The sequence below is a fragment of the Glycine soja genome, chromosome 15, assembly GCF_004193775.1.
Source record: "Glycine soja cultivar W05 chromosome 15, ASM419377v2, whole genome shotgun sequence".
NCBI classification, from domain to species: Eukaryota; Viridiplantae; Streptophyta; class Magnoliopsida; order Fabales; family Fabaceae; genus Glycine; species Glycine soja.
Window position 1 is genome coordinate 6,157,807 of NC_041016.1, and position 17,311 is coordinate 6,175,117.

The 17,311-nt window shown below is 33.9% G+C and overlaps 2 protein-coding genes across 2 annotated transcripts; one reads left to right on the forward strand and one right to left on the reverse strand.

The window, feature by feature from the left end:
* Nucleotides 1–7,392: 7,392 nt before the first annotated feature.
* Nucleotides 7,393–12,027, reverse strand: LOC114386779 (GDSL esterase/lipase At5g45920-like). Its single transcript, XM_028346824.1, has 5 exons — nt 11,683–12,027; nt 11,320–11,556; nt 8,738–8,805; nt 8,432–8,596; nt 7,393–7,805 (listed from the first exon to the last, which is right to left on the reverse strand). The coding sequence occupies exons 1-5, from the start codon at nt 11,782–11,784 to the stop codon at nt 7,649–7,651; spliced, it is 729 nt and encodes a 242-aa protein (XP_028202625.1). The 5' UTR covers nt 11,785–12,027; the 3' UTR covers nt 7,393–7,648.
* A 2,270-nt stretch (nt 12,028–14,297) lies between these two features.
* LOC114388695 (THO complex subunit 7A-like) lies at nt 14,298–17,264 on the forward strand. The gene is made up of 3 exons (XM_028349333.1): nt 14,298–14,377; nt 14,463–15,067; nt 16,914–17,264. Exons 2-3 carry the CDS (start codon nt 14,471–14,473, stop codon nt 17,046–17,048), a joined length of 732 nt encoding a protein of 243 aa, XP_028205134.1. The 5' UTR covers nt 14,298–14,377; nt 14,463–14,470; the 3' UTR covers nt 17,049–17,264.
* The last annotated feature ends 47 nt before the right edge of the window (nt 17,265–17,311 follow it).

Genomic DNA, 17,311 nt, shown 5'->3' on the forward strand with positions numbered 1-17,311 from the left:
ATGAATAAATTGTAAACTTATTCTGACAACTTAATCGAAAAATTGAATAAATTACCAATTTAGTCCTCAAAATACTATTATCTCTAAAATAATAAAATTATTAAGGTAATCCTTGAAATATTTAATATTCATCACTTCAGTCCAGAATTGAGGTATGTTGGAAAATTTAGAGACCAATCTGAAGATTTTATTTTTTTAATATGTAAAGACTACTTAGCATAATTCTACTATTTCCAATAGTACTTAAATAAACTAACAATCAACTTATCCTAATACTAGAAAGAACATTATTTGCTATTAAGAGATTGACTTAGGACCTGTTTATGTTATACCAAGAATGAACTGTTGATACCAAAATATATGTTCTGATGTATAATGTGTAAGTGTAACTGAGAGGATCTGCAGTTAACTCTTGAAAGTTAATTTTAATCATAGTGAATGAGACTTAATTAGCCCTCCAAATATAGGCACCAAGAGCCTCAAAAACGGTGAAGTTCAAGCCAGATTGGTCCAACAAGAAGCTCTTGAAGTTGTCCAAGCACTCATCCTTCACGCGAAAGTACTCTCTAGCGACCCCACCAACACTCTGTTGGTACGGCAAAACCCCTTTTTCCAAACGCAGAAACTTCCCTGGGGCCCAGCAACCTCGCACGGTCCCGAATTGAAGAAGAGAGTCCCGCCCATGGCGAGGGGGTAGAAGTGGGAGAGGGAGGAGGAGATGACGTGGAAGGGGTCGAGGGCGGTGGCGGTGGAGGTTGGGGTCGGTGTGGTGGTGGGAGAGTGCGCTCTGAGGTTTTGATCCTTTGCTTTGCATTCTTAATAGCTAGCTAGCTAGATAGGTGTCTGTGGCAAATGTAACTATGTTCCATTTCTTTTATTGTTGTGTGTTCTGAGCTTTGAGGAGTCACCGCCTCACACCAAACCCAGAGACATACATAACATACATAGGCATGGCATGACTCGTGCTGTGACAAGATGGGACGACGTGGAGCATGCTGCACCCCATGACCATGTGCTCACCAAACACACTAACACACCACCCACCTACAGCTTTCACTCACTCTGTCCGAAATTGACAAAATTCAACAATTAGAAAGTTTTTACCTATACTATAATCTTAATATCGATTCTTATAATTGATGTCAAATTCAAAGATGCACCGTTTTTCATTATTTTTCACGTAACCAAGAAAATGGTTCAATAGACAACTCCAAACATGTTTTTCGTATTTAACTTATCAATTATCAATGATGTTGGAATTTCTAAGAGATTCAATTCTAACCAACAAACACACAAGTTCTCCTTATTTAGACTAGATTTACATACTCAAGCAATGAAACACTATGTGAAGTGTTGTTGATATACCACTACTTATTAATTACTTGTTAGTTAAGAATTTAATGTTTACATTATCTTCTAATTATAATTGGTTGTTAATATAATTTTAAAATAATTATTATAAAAATTAATAAATTTATCATTGTGATTAGATAACGATATCAAATTTTTTATATCATGTATAATTTTTTTTCTCTTAAGATAATAAAACTATGAATAAATTGATATTTTAACTATCTTTCTTTTCTTTTTTTTACTCATCTTAAATGGATCTCATTATTACACATAATTTTTTTTTACTTTTCACAACTTAATTAACTATTCTTTCTAACTCAACAACTTTAAAGATTCTACTAAATGTATCCCTCGAATAAACTCACATTTTTTTAAAGTTTTTTTTTAATATATTGGAAAAAAATATAAAACCCATGCTTATTTAAGCAACTTGTACTTGAGAGGTGCTAAATAAGTGCAAGCTCCAATGAGACAATGGCACTATCTTATTAAGCACTAGTGCTTATAAAGCAAATGAAATTGGACATAGGTGATAAGCATTTCTATGGAGATGGCCTAAAAAAGAACTAGCGTCACTTGCTTTGTTATACTTGCTTCTTTTACAAAGCAATACTACCATTAATCACCAAAGAGCCGAAAGGTTTAACTCTGATTTTTTTTTTCCTTTCCTTGGTATCCGTTCAACTCTCCTTCAGTCATTTCAAATAGAGGGTTATAGAATGGTATCTCTGTGCTTATCAAAAAAAAAAAAAGAAATAAAAAAAAAGTGCTGACGTCTGTTCTTACTGGTTTATAATAATGTTTCACGTTAGCCGCAGCTTTTTTGATAATGTCCGAAGGCATGTTTGGAAAGTTAGATAGCCTCACAAATGACAAAAAGCATAGCAACTTTTTCGAACTATGCAGGGGTCAGCATGAACCAATAGCATGGAAGAAGTGAATACTTGTTCAAATTATGCAATCTACTATTTGTGGAAACCAAAAAATACAACATAGATTTGCAGTTGTGTCGCAACTTGCGTCCTAGTATTCACCGAGTCATCAAAGTACCTAACGGCTCCGTTACTGGAGGAAAACGCAAGAAAATTATTTAAGTTTAGTTTTGAGAACTTCGGAATGTTTTGCTCAAGTGAGATTAAAATATTGTAACGCAATCTCTTAATTTGTCACACGGCTTCTAATGTCTAAAAAGTCTTTCTCTCTCGCTAAACGATATAAATACTTTTTTTTTTCGCTGCAGACTCAGCCTAATCAAGTGTCTCTATAAATACTTTGTACCTCTGCACTATTTTATCATAGATTATTATTCATTCTCTAAACATCTCGTGCCTTTGAAAATATGCTGAAACTGAAATCATGCTTCTGGATGCGCCTTACACTTGTCTTCCTCTTATTATTATCGAGTTGTAAATCTCGCCCTCTTGGAACTCCAACTACTTTGAAGAGCTTTCCAGCCCAAGATTCAAGTTATGGAGCCCATGCTAGTTATTGGAGCTGGGTCTTGGAATTTCAAGAAAGCCCACGTAAACCTGGAAGACTTACCCCTGAAGGTCCAGACCCAAAGCATCATTGACAAGCCCGAGAGAAATTTGTGTTTTATGAAAGGACAAATCATTTACATATTATAGGAACTAAAATTAATAAAATATTAGAAGGATTAAACTAAAATAACAACGATAAAAAAAATTACAAGACCAAAAGTCAAGAAAAAAAATGACAATATTTCGGAAATCAAAAAACATTTTAAGCCAGAACAAAACGTATATATAGTTCCTTAGGTGTTATTGTATTGTTTTCTAACTAAAGTTAGAGTTTTCACTTCAATAACTTATTTTTTTATGAAAACTTCTATATTTTTATTATGTGACCGAAACGAATATCTGAATTGAAAAATAAAGCAAACTTTTAAGTATAAAATTATATCAATATTTTTATTATGCGACCAAAATGAATGGCTAATTCTGATTGAAAAAATAAAGCAAACTTTTAAGTATAAAATTGTATCAATATTTTTATTTTGTCTTTTCTCAAAATAATAAATGATGGTACTACACCAGAAAAGATGCAAACCAAACCATGCATTAAGGTTAAGACAAGGAGTTAGTTATATTTTGGGATAAGCGAATTGATTTAACATTGAGGTTGCTACTTGCGGAGGGAAACGAATCATATTGTTGCTATGTATTTGTAAGATTAATTTGTGCCATCCAAGTAATTTTGTAACAGAAGAATGAATTCTATAGCTAAATGGTGTTTGAAGAATAGCAACATATATATTTAATAATTTAAGTTTTACTATAAAAATAAAGGTAACTACGTAATTTGTATAGTAAAACATGGGTGTATTTAGGGATCAATTTTAGGTGGATCAATGGTAGTGAATCATAATTCTTAACCATAATCCTGTTATTATAAATTTGTTCACACCAAATTCCCCAAACCGTTGCGGCAACTTCCCCGACCACCTTCGTCGTTGTCGGTTGGCGGCGACATTTTTTTCTTTCTTTTTCCTTCCTTACCTCCACCTTGTCTCTCTTCTCTCTAGCAATCTCTTTAGCTTTTTTTTTTTTTTTTTCCTTTTCCCTCCCATGACTTCTGCCATGAGGGGTTGATGCCTGAATAGATCCACACCAACACCAATGCCCCGGAAATCTTGCATCTGTATTCTCTTTTACAAGTTTAGGCATTTTTACCACAAGAGGAGCATGGAGAGAAATTTGGAGCAACTAATGTTGTTGTGAGATTCATAACGGTTGAACCCATTGGAGCCTTGCCTAGATTTGTTTCCCATTGTGATGGTTGTTGCTCTTGTTCTTAATCCATGGCCTAGATTCATACCTAGATGTGTTTGCGAGTGATAGAGAGACGAACATCAAAGAGAAACAAAGATGGATAGACAACAATGAAATGGAAACATGCCGTGGCAGTGCCTTCGCGGTGGTCCACCAAGGCGTCGTCGTTGTCTCATTCCTCTTGACGAACTTGGCATTTATGTTGGGGTTGTACTCGGTAGGCCTAGTCGAGCCCATCTCCATTTTCAGCTACAAAGAAATGGAACAAGAAATTAGGGTATGGTAGGGAAGGGAATGGACGAGTGCTCCTTTGGGTTGGTAAATGTGGCTTTAATTTGTTAGTTAGCGCGAATGGTGCAACAAGGACATATAAGGGGATGTCGGAGAATGGAGGGAGGGGGGAGGCAGTAGTTGCTGTCTACAGTGGAGGAATATTCATAGAGAATAGAGAGGAGCTGCGAGGGGTCTGAGGTGGGAGTCATGGATTTTGAAATGCCTTCAGTGAAAAGAAGGATGATCGAAGAAATTTGTTGGGAAGAGATTGAAAATAAAGTGTAAACTGACCCATGATACTACATCAATCTAGCGACTCACAATTATTACCTTGATAGGTGGTCCACCAAAACGATGACCGTATTTAGGTACACAACTTATTTAAATACTAAATTACATTTTAGTCTCTTAAACATCACAACTATATGATTTTGGTTTTCCTACTACACTGCAATGTAGTCCTTCATGTCTTTTCTCATTTACAAGTCCTATCATCTTGGTTCCATTTAACGCCAATACTACGGTGGATCACTTTTATAAGGGGTATATTATGAACTATTATTTGTGGGCTTTGGATTGACTTAGGGTGTATAATTTTATTGTACACCCTTTGCATCCAAACTTTCCCCTCTTAAATCAAATCTCCCTCCCTCCCTAGCAGTCTAGCTCCACCTCCGTCTCCGATAGCATTGGAGTGGGTGCATTTAGACTTTGATGAGGTCGAGTCGATGGGTGGTGCAACTTGCGACGATGGAAACACCATCTTCAAAAAATCCTCTAAGACTCATCTTCAATTTTCAATTCAAAACATAGTAGTAGTGTGTATGATTCAGAGTCATAGATAAAGCAACTATGTTAAGCAATGAATCTGTGCTTTAACGTTTTGGTGAGGAACGAAGGAGATGGGTTGGAGATGATTATATAGTAGCTTTTGTGTGTAAGAGATTACTAGAGAGAGTCACTAGAAGTGGTGGAACGTCACTGGAGACGGTGGTGGAGCTAGACTGCTAGAGAGGGAGGGAGAGTAGAGTTAAGAGGAAAAGTTTGGATGAAGAGGATGTATAATAAGATTATACACCTTAGATAAATCCAAAGCTCACAAATAATGATCCATAATATACCCCTTATAAAAGTGTTCCACAAATAATCATACAACTTATACAAGTGGTCCACGGAAGTATTGATCTCCATTTAATATTTAAGCCATTAAATTGTTCAGAATGGAATACATCCTTTGCATATATAATTGCATTGTCCAATATCCATTACTATCATAAAAACACTAATTTAGCGCAAATATGAAAACAACAATTAAGCCAATATAGTTGGAGTATTTTTCTTTAAAACAGTTAAGAGTATATTTTTATGTCATTGTAGTTTAAATACTGTTTTTTTAGCAGTTACACTTTATCTATTCACTATCATGTCATATACAGTTTGTCCTATAAACTAATTCTATTAAGTATTGAATAAAATCTGGGTAGAGGAATAAAAAAAATTAGGATAGAATGAAGGAGATTTAACTTAATTAGTTAAATAAAAATTTATAAATTTTCTGACATTATCTTTAATTTCTACACATAAAAAAATCAGGATAGAAGGATCTAATTTTAAACGAAAAAAATATTAAAAAATGTTGATGCAATTAAAACTTGAAAAACTAAAACTGTACCATCATAATATCAAAGGGATTAAAAATAGCATTAAGTCAAATTTATCTTACCCATTTTGCACCAAGGAAAATGAGCTAAAGAATTTATAATATGTATCTTTACAACATGACGATACAAACAAAACGTCATGCAAAAGCATCGAAATAGCGTCTAGTCAAACTTTTCAAACGACAAAACGTTCTTTGCAACCGTGTGTATCATAGTGATGGATGATGATATGTGGAAACCACGTTAGTTTGGCACATCAGTTATTTGTCTTCTAAACAATAAGAATGATGGTTGCATGGTGCATGAGCATGCATGATATTTGGATGGTTGGCTTTATATGTATTCATTCTTTAATCTTTCTTATACTAATCAATGTGCCTTTATATGCCAATTTGCCTTCTCTTTTGACAATGCATGTATTTAATTGTGATAATTACCAAGTCACAAGTACAGTCCAAATGACTGCCAATTTGGAATGGTAACAATGGTAAGAGTTAATTCTCATTCTCTTTATAGATGCGAGCTTGATTTTTCCTGTAACTGCTAAAGTCTTATAGATTTAATGACATTTAAGGACTAGTTAAATAGTAAGAAACAATTTGCACAAAAAAAATAGTAATAAAAATAAAATTATTTACAATCTAAGCTTATGGGTGAACCTCTTCTAACATATCATTGTATGTAATGCTGTAAAATAACAAAAACAAAATAAAACTTCTTGTATGTAACATGACATTAATATTTTATCAGCATTTCTCCAAGTCTTCAGACATATATAAGGAAAATTATTACTCCTTAAACTTTACTTCCCAATTGTAGATACTTCAAATTTAGTTTTATTCTAATTATTCCTTAAAATTTAATTTTATCAGCATTTCTCCAAGTCTTCAGACATTTTTTTTAAATTTTTAATTAAAAATTTTATTTTCTTTAAAAAAAAAAAACTGAGTAAGCCGTAAATGTTTTGCATTAAGTATTGTCATCCAAGGCTACTAGTAAACTCATGAAATTAAAGTTTATGAAATTCACATTCACAGAAGCTCAATATGGAAGGATGCCAGTCTGTTTTTGGTTGTTATTGAAGTGATTTTTTTTATCTGCAAGCTATTGAAGTGTATCTAAACACATATAATACTTTCTTCTAACAACAAACTTTAGACAGTTTTCTTTTTGTCATATTACAAATTCTAGGTGATGCTGAGGACTCATTTGACCTCAATTAGCTAAACTTCAACCAGAAAATTGACTTCAGATATCCTGCCAGTACGTACTCTACTATTGTCTCCATGCCATATCCAAATGGCTCTATTTCATGTGAATTCTGAGGCCATAGAATATGTATCTAGCATTCTACGTACAAACGCTTCATATTGGTTCATTCACATTCAAGCAAAGAAGAAAATTAAAAACTCCTTTACAGAAATAACATTTGACAGGCCAATAATAGACATTACCCAACACATTGTTTTCTACAGAGAATAGCTACAATAAAAGGAAGATCCAAATACTACAGAAAAGGCACAATAACCCCTAGAAAAGGCACCCCTTTTGTAATGTATCATTCTATTACTACAGAAATGACTTCAGTGGGTCATTAGGGTCAATATCAGCAATAAGTGGGAGATCAACTGGTATAGATTCTAGACTCAAGCCTTCTTCTCTTAGCTTTGTGATTACTTCCTCAAAAACAACTTGATTGCCACTTTGAGTAAGATGCAAACCATCACTGCATTTAAGTTACCAAAATCATAAATTCATATAAAAACCAAATATATAATCAAAATCAATACTCAAACTCATTCCATTCGGGCTCTTTTTCTCTATCAAAGGAGCGAATTTCTAAATTTTCATATGTAACACACTATTGGATTCATAATTATAGAAAACAAGAAAGGCAATTGCATATAGAGAAATCAGTGTAGGCTCTAATTATCCACACTATACAAACTAAGTTGTAGGAAAAATCAAATCACATTGTTTGTACCATCAGAAGGTAACTAAATTTTCAGTTCAGTAGTCTTTGCATTTTTAATCAAACCATACCCATCAAAGAATGACATTCTTCCAATGCAAACTCTACGAAATTGGCAATTATGGCATAAACTTGAAAAACCAATTCAGCAATGAAAACCTCAATACTCTCGTAAAATTATAGTACGATATAACACGACACAATTAAAAACACATTCAGTTGTATTACAAGACAAAGCCATCATGTTTGTCAGCATTTTAAATATAAGTGGTAACTATAAACTATTGTCAATATAAGTGCAAGATATAAATTAAGAATTTAAGATGCAAAAATATCTACGATGCAAGTGAAAATATATAAAGGTAAAAGTTTTGTGAGACCGTAGATATTCTTTTTTCCAGTCAGGGTACTGTTGCATTTTGGTCCAGAGATCAACCACAGGGATTCCACATTCTCCTGCCACAGCAATGCAAGCTCTAGCATACTCACCAGCAGCTTCATTTGTCCTTTCAGGAAGACCCTGTGGATTTTCTACATATGGATATCTGCAAAAGATTTATAGAAATTAACTCATTCGATCGAGTATTATCCTCTATCGTATTGTATCTCTATTTAAATCATATAAACGGAGAAAATCTAATAAAAGCAGTGACAATATGAGGAACAAAGGGCCAATAAAATAGTACCTACAACGTGCATCCCCATCAATTGGAGGAGGTGTTATAAGGAGAACAAGAGTTGTGGGCCATCGCTTCTGCATTTCAAAGGAAAACTTGCAATATTTAATTTTAACATCTATTCAAGAAAACTACAATTAAAACAATACATTGATTTGATTTTCTTCTTAAAAACAATAAAAATCCTCCACTGCAAGGAGGCATTTGTTTCAAGATTTCAAGAAAGATTCCCCAAGAATGTGGGCTTAAGAATATCATATTCTCATTTTTTATACAAGTTTTATAAAATTATTATCAGAATGGTTAATTCTCAGGAAAGTTAAATATTGAAGGCATAGAAGCATCAAGCACCGCTTTCATTTCTGTGCGTATTTGAAAGGACGTTTATAATATTGATTTCAAATAAAATTAATTTAAAAATAAGCAATTTATGTTTAAATGTTTCTATCTTAAAAAAAATAATGTATAATTTTCAATCCAATACAAAAAACTACTTTTGATTACTTCTCCCTAAACCAAGGTTTTAAGGAAAAATTAATTTTTTATCCGTATCTTTACTAAAATCACATCATACTTTCGACCATAGAACCAAACACGAATTCATTTTTCCAATGTCGAAAGGTACAAGCTGATTCTAATCTACCTAGTCCAGAATATGTGAGGGGAAGGCTTCTTTTGTTTTGGTGTAATATGGGTCTTGCTTTTTTTGAAACTTTTATCCCAAGTGCAAATAATGGATAAAATGGAAGTGCATTTATTGGAGTAAGACAAAATAGAGAAAATGTAACAGAGATCTTCCATATGCTATTTGCTCGATCCAGTAAAGCCCAGAAGATATATAGTAGCGTTTCATAAACTTCAAAGCACAACGTCCAACGTTGGTCTCGTGAACAAAGAGACAACTTGCTCTTGAGCTTTGCTATACACAAGATGGCTGAATGCCCGGATCATCTAAACGACAAAGAAATTAAATGTTCTCAAACTAAATTTCTAAAATAATTAGAATGCCCCCCTTAACTAAATTTATTTTCCCTAAAAAAAAAACTATTTATTTCTGTCAATCAACTATGTGATTAAAAACACTAATTATATTAGGTTAGGACCGAGTTTTTAACAATTTAATTTTTCTTTAAATTTTTATTTGTTATGTTCTTCTTGAATAAATTATTGTGTATCCATGTCTTATGCTTTTAATTTTTCTTAAATATTTTATTTATAAATTTATGTATTTCTTACACTTTACGTGAATTTAAAAATATTTTTTTATGATACAAGGTATTTATAACTTAGATTTAGTTCCTACAAAAGAGAACGTGCATATAAAGTTTTAAAAAAACAAAGGCATTTTCACACTTGAAATACCCCTTATAAACTTATTCAATTTCAATGCAAGGACAAATCCATCCTTAGTTTATTACTTTACACATCTACACATCTTATCACATTAGGAATTAAATTCTTATTACTTGTACTCGATCCATAACAAACTAGTAGCATCTACTTTTCTCTACAACATCCTTTCAAACTTTTGCCGATGAATATAGTCCATACATTCATTATACATATGTATCTTCCCATATAATAACTAAAATACTTAATGTAACACATGTAAGCATTCATTAGACCCGTGGGCCTCGCAAGGAGAAATAACCGTCCTTCTCGAATGTGGGGCAGATGATGCCTTTAGTCTGTTAGAAGGAGAGATTATTGTATGTTCATATATAGTTTCAATCTATTTTATATAACTTATAATTATTTTTTTTATAAATTAAAAATTTAATTACATATCAAATAAAGATTAATCAAGAGCATAAACACGTAATAATTAATCCTGTAACATGGAAAGATGATGTCTTAGTCCTTAAGGAGAGGCACCAATTCTTCTGGTCCTAAATGTGGGTCTTCCCATATCACGCTACCATTCCTACCAAACAGCTCATGGTCGACCAAACCGAATAATATAATTGCATGGGAGCCAAAGAAAGACACGAGAAAGAAGACACAAAAGAGTTTAGGTCGTGAAAACAACGTTAGGCTCCCTCCAACTAACCCTTCCCAGTTTCCCCAAAAGAAAACCAATTAAAAAGTTGCAAACTTTACACAAACATCTCGTGCAAACTCCACTCCAATAGAGAGAAAAAAAAATAATGCAAAGAAGAATCAGGGTCCCTTATGACAGCGTATCATAATGGTCAAGTGGCAAACACAACAACCACACTTCCCATGCCCACGGCCACGCACGTGTGTTAGCTGAAACCACCTCTGAAATCTCAATTCTCAATTCTCCCCATTCAATTCGTGAAACCCCACAACCATATTTGACCAGAAAATCATCATAACACTCGACCCCACCAAATGACAAATAATTAACCCTTTCGTGACATGCAATATACGCAACCAAAGCACGCTTATCACAAGAGTCAAAACTTTATATTAAAATATATATAAACTTTTCACGTCACTGAAAAACAGTAGTATCACTGTGTCAGTGACCGACCCTTTTCCGGGTTTCAACACCCTACAACCGCAACTTTTGCCTAATCATTTTAATCTAAATAAACACTTGCTGCAAGCAACAGAGACTAATTTACCTTGAAGAAGGAAACAATGGAGTGAAGATTCTGCTTGTATTCATGAAGAGGTACATGTTGAAAAGCAGAACATCTATCTGGAACACAAGCGTCGTTGGCCCCAAAGAAAACAGTCAAAGCAATTGGTGCTGTTCCGGTTCCACCGTCAACGCCATGTGACCCAGGGAAAACCCTCTCCAACACCTTCAACGCCCACCGTGTGTTGTACCCGCTGTAACCTCTTAGCACCACATCAGCCTGAGACCAACAACCCCATTTGCAAAAAACGTAAACTTTACCTTAAAATTGTCGACAAAAACAAAAACAAAAACGAAGCACTCATGGGAATTAACGTGGTTGGTTAAAGCTACAAGGAATAAATACCGTGCGAGAGAAATGGTGGGCGAGAGAAGCACCCCATCCACCAACTGAGAAAGATTCTTCAGTGATGGAATCACCGAAGAGATAAAACTTTGCCCTTGTCATGTTGGGGAAGACTTTTTTTCGCTTAGGGAAATGAAGGGGTCTGAACTTGACTCACTCTAGAGTGTGCTTTGGTTTGGTTTGGTGGATGCAGGTGAAGAAATGGATGAGTGGAGAATGCAGATTCGATTGCGTTTACGCTGCTATGCTATGCTATGCTACGATGTTGATGCAATATTGGTCATTAAATAAAGCTGACAATCATTTTTAGGTTTTGGTGGAAAAAGGCTGCAAATATTTAAATGCACCCAATTCATTGCATTGCACTAATTAAAAGGCATGTGCTGACAGAGACACTACCAGGGGGCGGCGAGCCGACAGGGACAGATGGGGCTCCAGCACTTCCAATTTTTAACCAGCAGAAGGAAAAACAAAAAGTAATGAAAAATATAGAATATCATGGATAAATATCGAGTGCATATGAACCATGTATTTACTGATAATTTAATTCGTAATTATTTTTGTCATAAATGAACTAGATACTTGTCTTTCTATCAGAAGATCTTCTATTGTGTTAAAGGATTTATTATTTTTAATTCATTGTCGAGATTTAAGATGCATGAGTGTCAAAGAGTGAGAAAATATCTAAAAAAACACTTCAACATTAAAGTGAAAATTCGACTCAAAACTATTAAGAATATAGAGGAAATATTTGAGATTGAATTAATCTTCTTATCCGACAGATTCACTCATTTTTATACTAGCTTTGCCGAGCTTAGAGAGGGTCTATGGGCCTTGTCATATCCTAATTATTAGTTGCATAATACTCTTCATAATCATGTTTAAACACCTAAAATTGAGTGATTATTCTTAAGTAGGTATAATGATAATAAGCATAGTCGAATAGTATTTGTTGCTGATACATGTTGAAAGTTGAGATATATTGTTCAGCATACATAGTCGAAAGATGTGTTTTAGGTGTATTAGGGTGTGTTTAATTTGTATTTTTATTTTTTGTTTTTATTTTTTGAAAACTATTTTTATTTTTAAAAGATTATAATTCTGAAAATATGTTAGGTTTTATTTTTTATTTTTTGTTTTCAATAAATAAAAATATTAAAAATGTGTTTTTAAAAGAAAATATATTTGTAGATTTGCTAAAATTACATTCTTTATTATTGTGTTTTCATTTTACCTAAAATGAGATTCCTGAATTCAACTGAAAACACTGAAAATGAGATTTGATCGTTTTTAGTTTTTGATTTATTTGAGAAAATATTTTCATTGAAAATATTTTTCAAAAATTTAACTAAATACATTTTCATCATCATTTTTTATTTTCAATAAAAATAAAAAATAGTCAAACCAAACATGCCCGTTAGACATTCTTTAAATGAATACTTTATCCGGAATAATAATTTTTGGAACCTGGTCACCACTATATTCTACTTGAAGTCACTGTGTCGTTAACATTGCACTTGGGATTGACCATAACACAAAATTGTTTTCGCATCCTGCTGCTTTCGTGCGTGTGACTGTGGTCTTAAAAAAAAAACTATCTGAGTAGACACATACAACCTAGTCCATGTTCTAGGTAGCTTCTTTATTATACATTGAAGTAGGTAGTTTTTCACAGCAAATTCTCAAAATTTCTATGCAGGTGTGTAAATTGAATTCTTTTTATCTCTTTCATTTTTTCTTTCTATTACACATAGGAAAATTGTACAATGTTCACTGTGGAATGAAAATATATCAAACAATGTCAGAATATTCTTTTATTGGTGTTTGTTCATGTTTAACTTTATTCTACATTATCTGGCTGATTTTTTTTTTCGTTGAGATCGGGGTGTCCTTAATCGAAACCAGAACTAATTTCTTAAAACAATCTATTTAAGGAGATTATGGTTGTATTATATCTAGCTTAATCCATTTGCTACACCAATTTTGATTTTCTAAATTAGAAACCAATGCTAACTGACCAAATTTTCTTTAATTGTAAAAATTTATATAGTACTTTTCATATCAAAAAGAAGAATACCTCCATTTCGCAAATAAATTGGTTATTGGCGTACGTTGAATAAAAATATGATTATAACCCTTTGTGGAGGTTCACGATTGTGTTTGGCCTCTATTATTTTTTTTTTATTGGGACTCTATTTTTTATACACTTTTGTTAATTCTTTTGATATTTTTATAAAAATAATTATATTTAATACTTTTTTATTCAACAAGATAGAATATTAGCAAAATAGTGTTGTAAGATGATTTACTTTTTAAAAGAATAAATAACACATGAATTCTCATTAAATAAAAAAAAATTATTTTTTGAATAATCATCTTAAAATTGATACTAATAATAATTTTTAATTAATTCACAATGTAATTTTTACAGTGCAATAGTGCTTGCTATCAACCTCTATTTAAGTAAGATTCATTCAAGGTTGGTACAATATGGAGTCCAACCCAATCTTATCAATTGATACACGCCGGCCTTGAAACAATTGGCCCAATTACTGTATAAAAAATAATTGGGCCAATATCAGGTTTTTTTTATTATGACCAATAACAGTTTAAACTACTGGAAAACGAAACCTATTAAGCCCGTTCCATTCTCCGCATTACCGCTCTCACCATTCTTCGCAGCAAACACGAAAAGGTTCTTTCTAACCTCCTCAGTCCTTATTCCACTTCAATCGCAATTATTTAATCTAACAAATAATTGAAATCGCGATTGATTGCAGTGATCGAGATGCTGGGGAAGACGAGGAAGGTTTCGGCGCGTGGCGAAGCCGTGGCGGCGAACTACGCCTTCGGTCCCTCCGAAGATGACGTAATCATCAAACACAGGCTTCTCACGCGCACCACCACCACCAGGGGTGACCCTCCCTTGAAGAAGCTTCAGAAGAAGTTCACCACGTTCGTCTCCGAAGTCGACAAAGACGAAGACATCAACTACAACGACTGCGAGAAGCTGGCTAGAGCGTTTCTGCAGGAGCTGACGACATTCGAAATTCCGCTTCTGAAGAGCAAGGCGATTGTGGAGGCGAACGTTAGGGAGAAGGAGAACTTCAACGAGTTGAAGGAGGAAATGAATCGCCAGATCCTGCTGGCGCAGTCCGACATTGAGGATCTCAAGAAGCAGCTTGAGGAGAGCAAGGTTGAGAGGAGGCACAAGGAGGAGTGCGAGGCTATTAGGAAGTTGATTGCCATGCAGCCCCCGAGATCCGAGACAATGAAGGTTATTTCGGAGTTGGAGAAGGAAATTGCCGCGTTGGATGCCGAGAACACGGCTGGTTCGAGGTTGTTGGAGCTCAGGAAGAAGCAATTTGCGCTGTTGTTACATGTGGTATGAACAATTCTGAAGTCTGCTTATACTGTTATGATATGTATGATTGTTCTAGTCTCTTTCTGAAATGTTGTGCTAGTTTAGATGCTCGATCTTGTTAAATTAGGTCTAGAGAATGCAACCTTTGTTATGAATTGTGTGATTATAATGAGAAGGGATTATTGAAAATTGACTACACTACATATTAGTCTGTTATTTTGATTATGATTCAAATGACAACAATATTCAGTGTGAAAAACTACGCTTGCTGAAAATGTAACTGCCTCATTCAATTCAATAGTCATTGCATTCTTATTCTTACTAGTTACAAATAGTATGTTAAGAAATTACATGCTATTCTTTGAGGCGGTAGGGGGACATGTATAGGTGTAGCTTGTTTAGTTTGGATCTGATTTTTAGAATTAGAACTCATTTTGCAAGTGAATAGCCTGGATTAAAGCAGGTGGATGGAGAAACAGAGAAGTGGAGAGAAAATGAAGCAGCAAAAAGAATGTAAAAATAGATATAGAGGACATTATGTAAACAGTAAAATAAACAAAGCGTGTGGGGTAAGATAATATGCCCTTGAGCTCACATCTAAGACATGTTTGCAAAAGGTTTGAAATGGGAAGGGTGGGCCTGGCACTAATTTTGGGTCAGTAGTGACTGGATTAGGAATGGATGGTTTGGGGAAGACAAATGAGTTACTTGTGCAAATGGACAGCTGGCAACATGGAGTGAAGAAGGAATAATTGAGGAAGATTTGTCTAAGAGGGAGGGGGTGAGGGGCTGAGTGAGGGTAGACAATCATTATGTAGTAAAATTAAGGAGAGAGGGTTTGGGTGGCTGTATTCACTGGCACCTGGGGAAACCATTGTGTCTCTGTTTAGGTTTTACTATTTTCTTACTGTTTTCTACAGTTTTCTGCATTTGTATTTCAATAAACCAGACGACTACCTCTGCATTTCAAGGAGCTAGTCCCCTAATATTATTAGTTGGTTTTCAGTCTGTAACATAAGTCCAAGTTTGACACGCCTGAAGACTAAAATGTGTCTTAAACTCAGAAAATCAATGTATTTGAAAGGGATAGTTTAAGCTTATAAAACAGTGTTTGAGGGTTATTTGATTGGGGCATTCAACAATTACATTGATGATTAGGATGACATTGTCTAACATATACATACATTAGCAGGTCTGGCCAGAACAAGTTGTAAATTGTAATTTTTAAATTTATCATGTAAAATATGCTGATAATGAAATCATTCTGCAATATTTTCTCTTTGGAGTTTATTACTCAGGACTTAAGTGTGAATGTCTTTTAATTCTCTATTTTCCCTTGGTATTAAATTGTGACCATGCATGTGTTTTTCTCCAAAAATGACCCATATTCAGCATTTTGAAAGAGTTCCAATCTCTCATTCTCATTCTTGATACATTTCAGTTATTGCCTGTTGCCTTTTCTTGTTTTTATTTATTGACTTATGGAATGAAAGATTTATATCTCTGTTATGCTAACTTTATTGGCAGTGCAAACCGATGATACACTTGAATTTAATGAGTCTATAGTGTTTCAGCGAGGCTCTTTTGTTCAGGAATTTCTCTATAAGTTTGGTATTTCTATTTGTCTATTTTTTCCCATGTCACATGAACTTTGTTCTTCAGTATGTTGTGTTTCATAGCTGTATCTTTTATGAACTGTAACCATTGTGATTTCCAAAATTCTGACAGGTGTATATCTAGTTCAATATCTGTAATTGTTAACCGTTACTTGACATAAGACTATTGTCAGTGATATTGTCTGTTGTCCTCACCGCCAATGTTTAACTGTTGATGTTAATATGTATTCTGCTTCCTATCCTTCCTGCAGGTGGATGAGTTGCAGAACACAATAGAGGAAGAGCAAAAGAGCCTTGTCGAGGAGATGAGAATGGCAACGGAGGAGCTTAAGAATGGGATGGTAGACACAAATGGGGGGGCCGAAGCAATGGCAATTGACCAGTAACTAGATTGAATATCAGTCTTCCTGTTGTAACATTTCTTACATCTCAATCATGTTTTTTTTTTCTATAGTGAGTAGGAAACATACGAAAATGAAACATCAGTATTATGCTAGTGCTTAGACCTTAGTAAAACTAATGCATTTTCCCTAAAAAAAATGGAAATACTAAATGCATTTCGATTGGATTTTTGTATCAAATTTTGTCTAGCCATTCCTTCATTATAGTTAGGTTTTGTCCACTCCATATTTTCTTTTTTATTTGTATG

Coding starts and splice junctions, on each gene's coding strand:
- LOC114386779 (XM_028346824.1), bottom strand. CDS start 11,784: ATGACAAGGGCAAAGTTTTATCTCTTCGGTGATTCCATCACTGAAGAA. Junction 11,557..11,682: donor CCCACCATTTCTCTCGCACG/GTATTTATTCCT, acceptor TGTTGGTCTCAG/GCTGATGTGGTGCTAAGAGG. Junction 7,806..8,431: donor TGGAAAAAAGAATATCTACG/GTCTCACAAAAC, acceptor ACTTAAATGCAG/TGATGGTTTGCATCTTACTC.
- LOC114388695 (XM_028349333.1), top strand. CDS start 14,471: ATGCTGGGGAAGACGAGGAAGGTTTCGGCGCGTGGCGAAGCCGTGGCG. Junction 15,068..16,913: donor TTGCGCTGTTGTTACATGTG/GTATGAACAATT, acceptor TCCTTCCTGCAG/GTGGATGAGTTGCAGAACAC.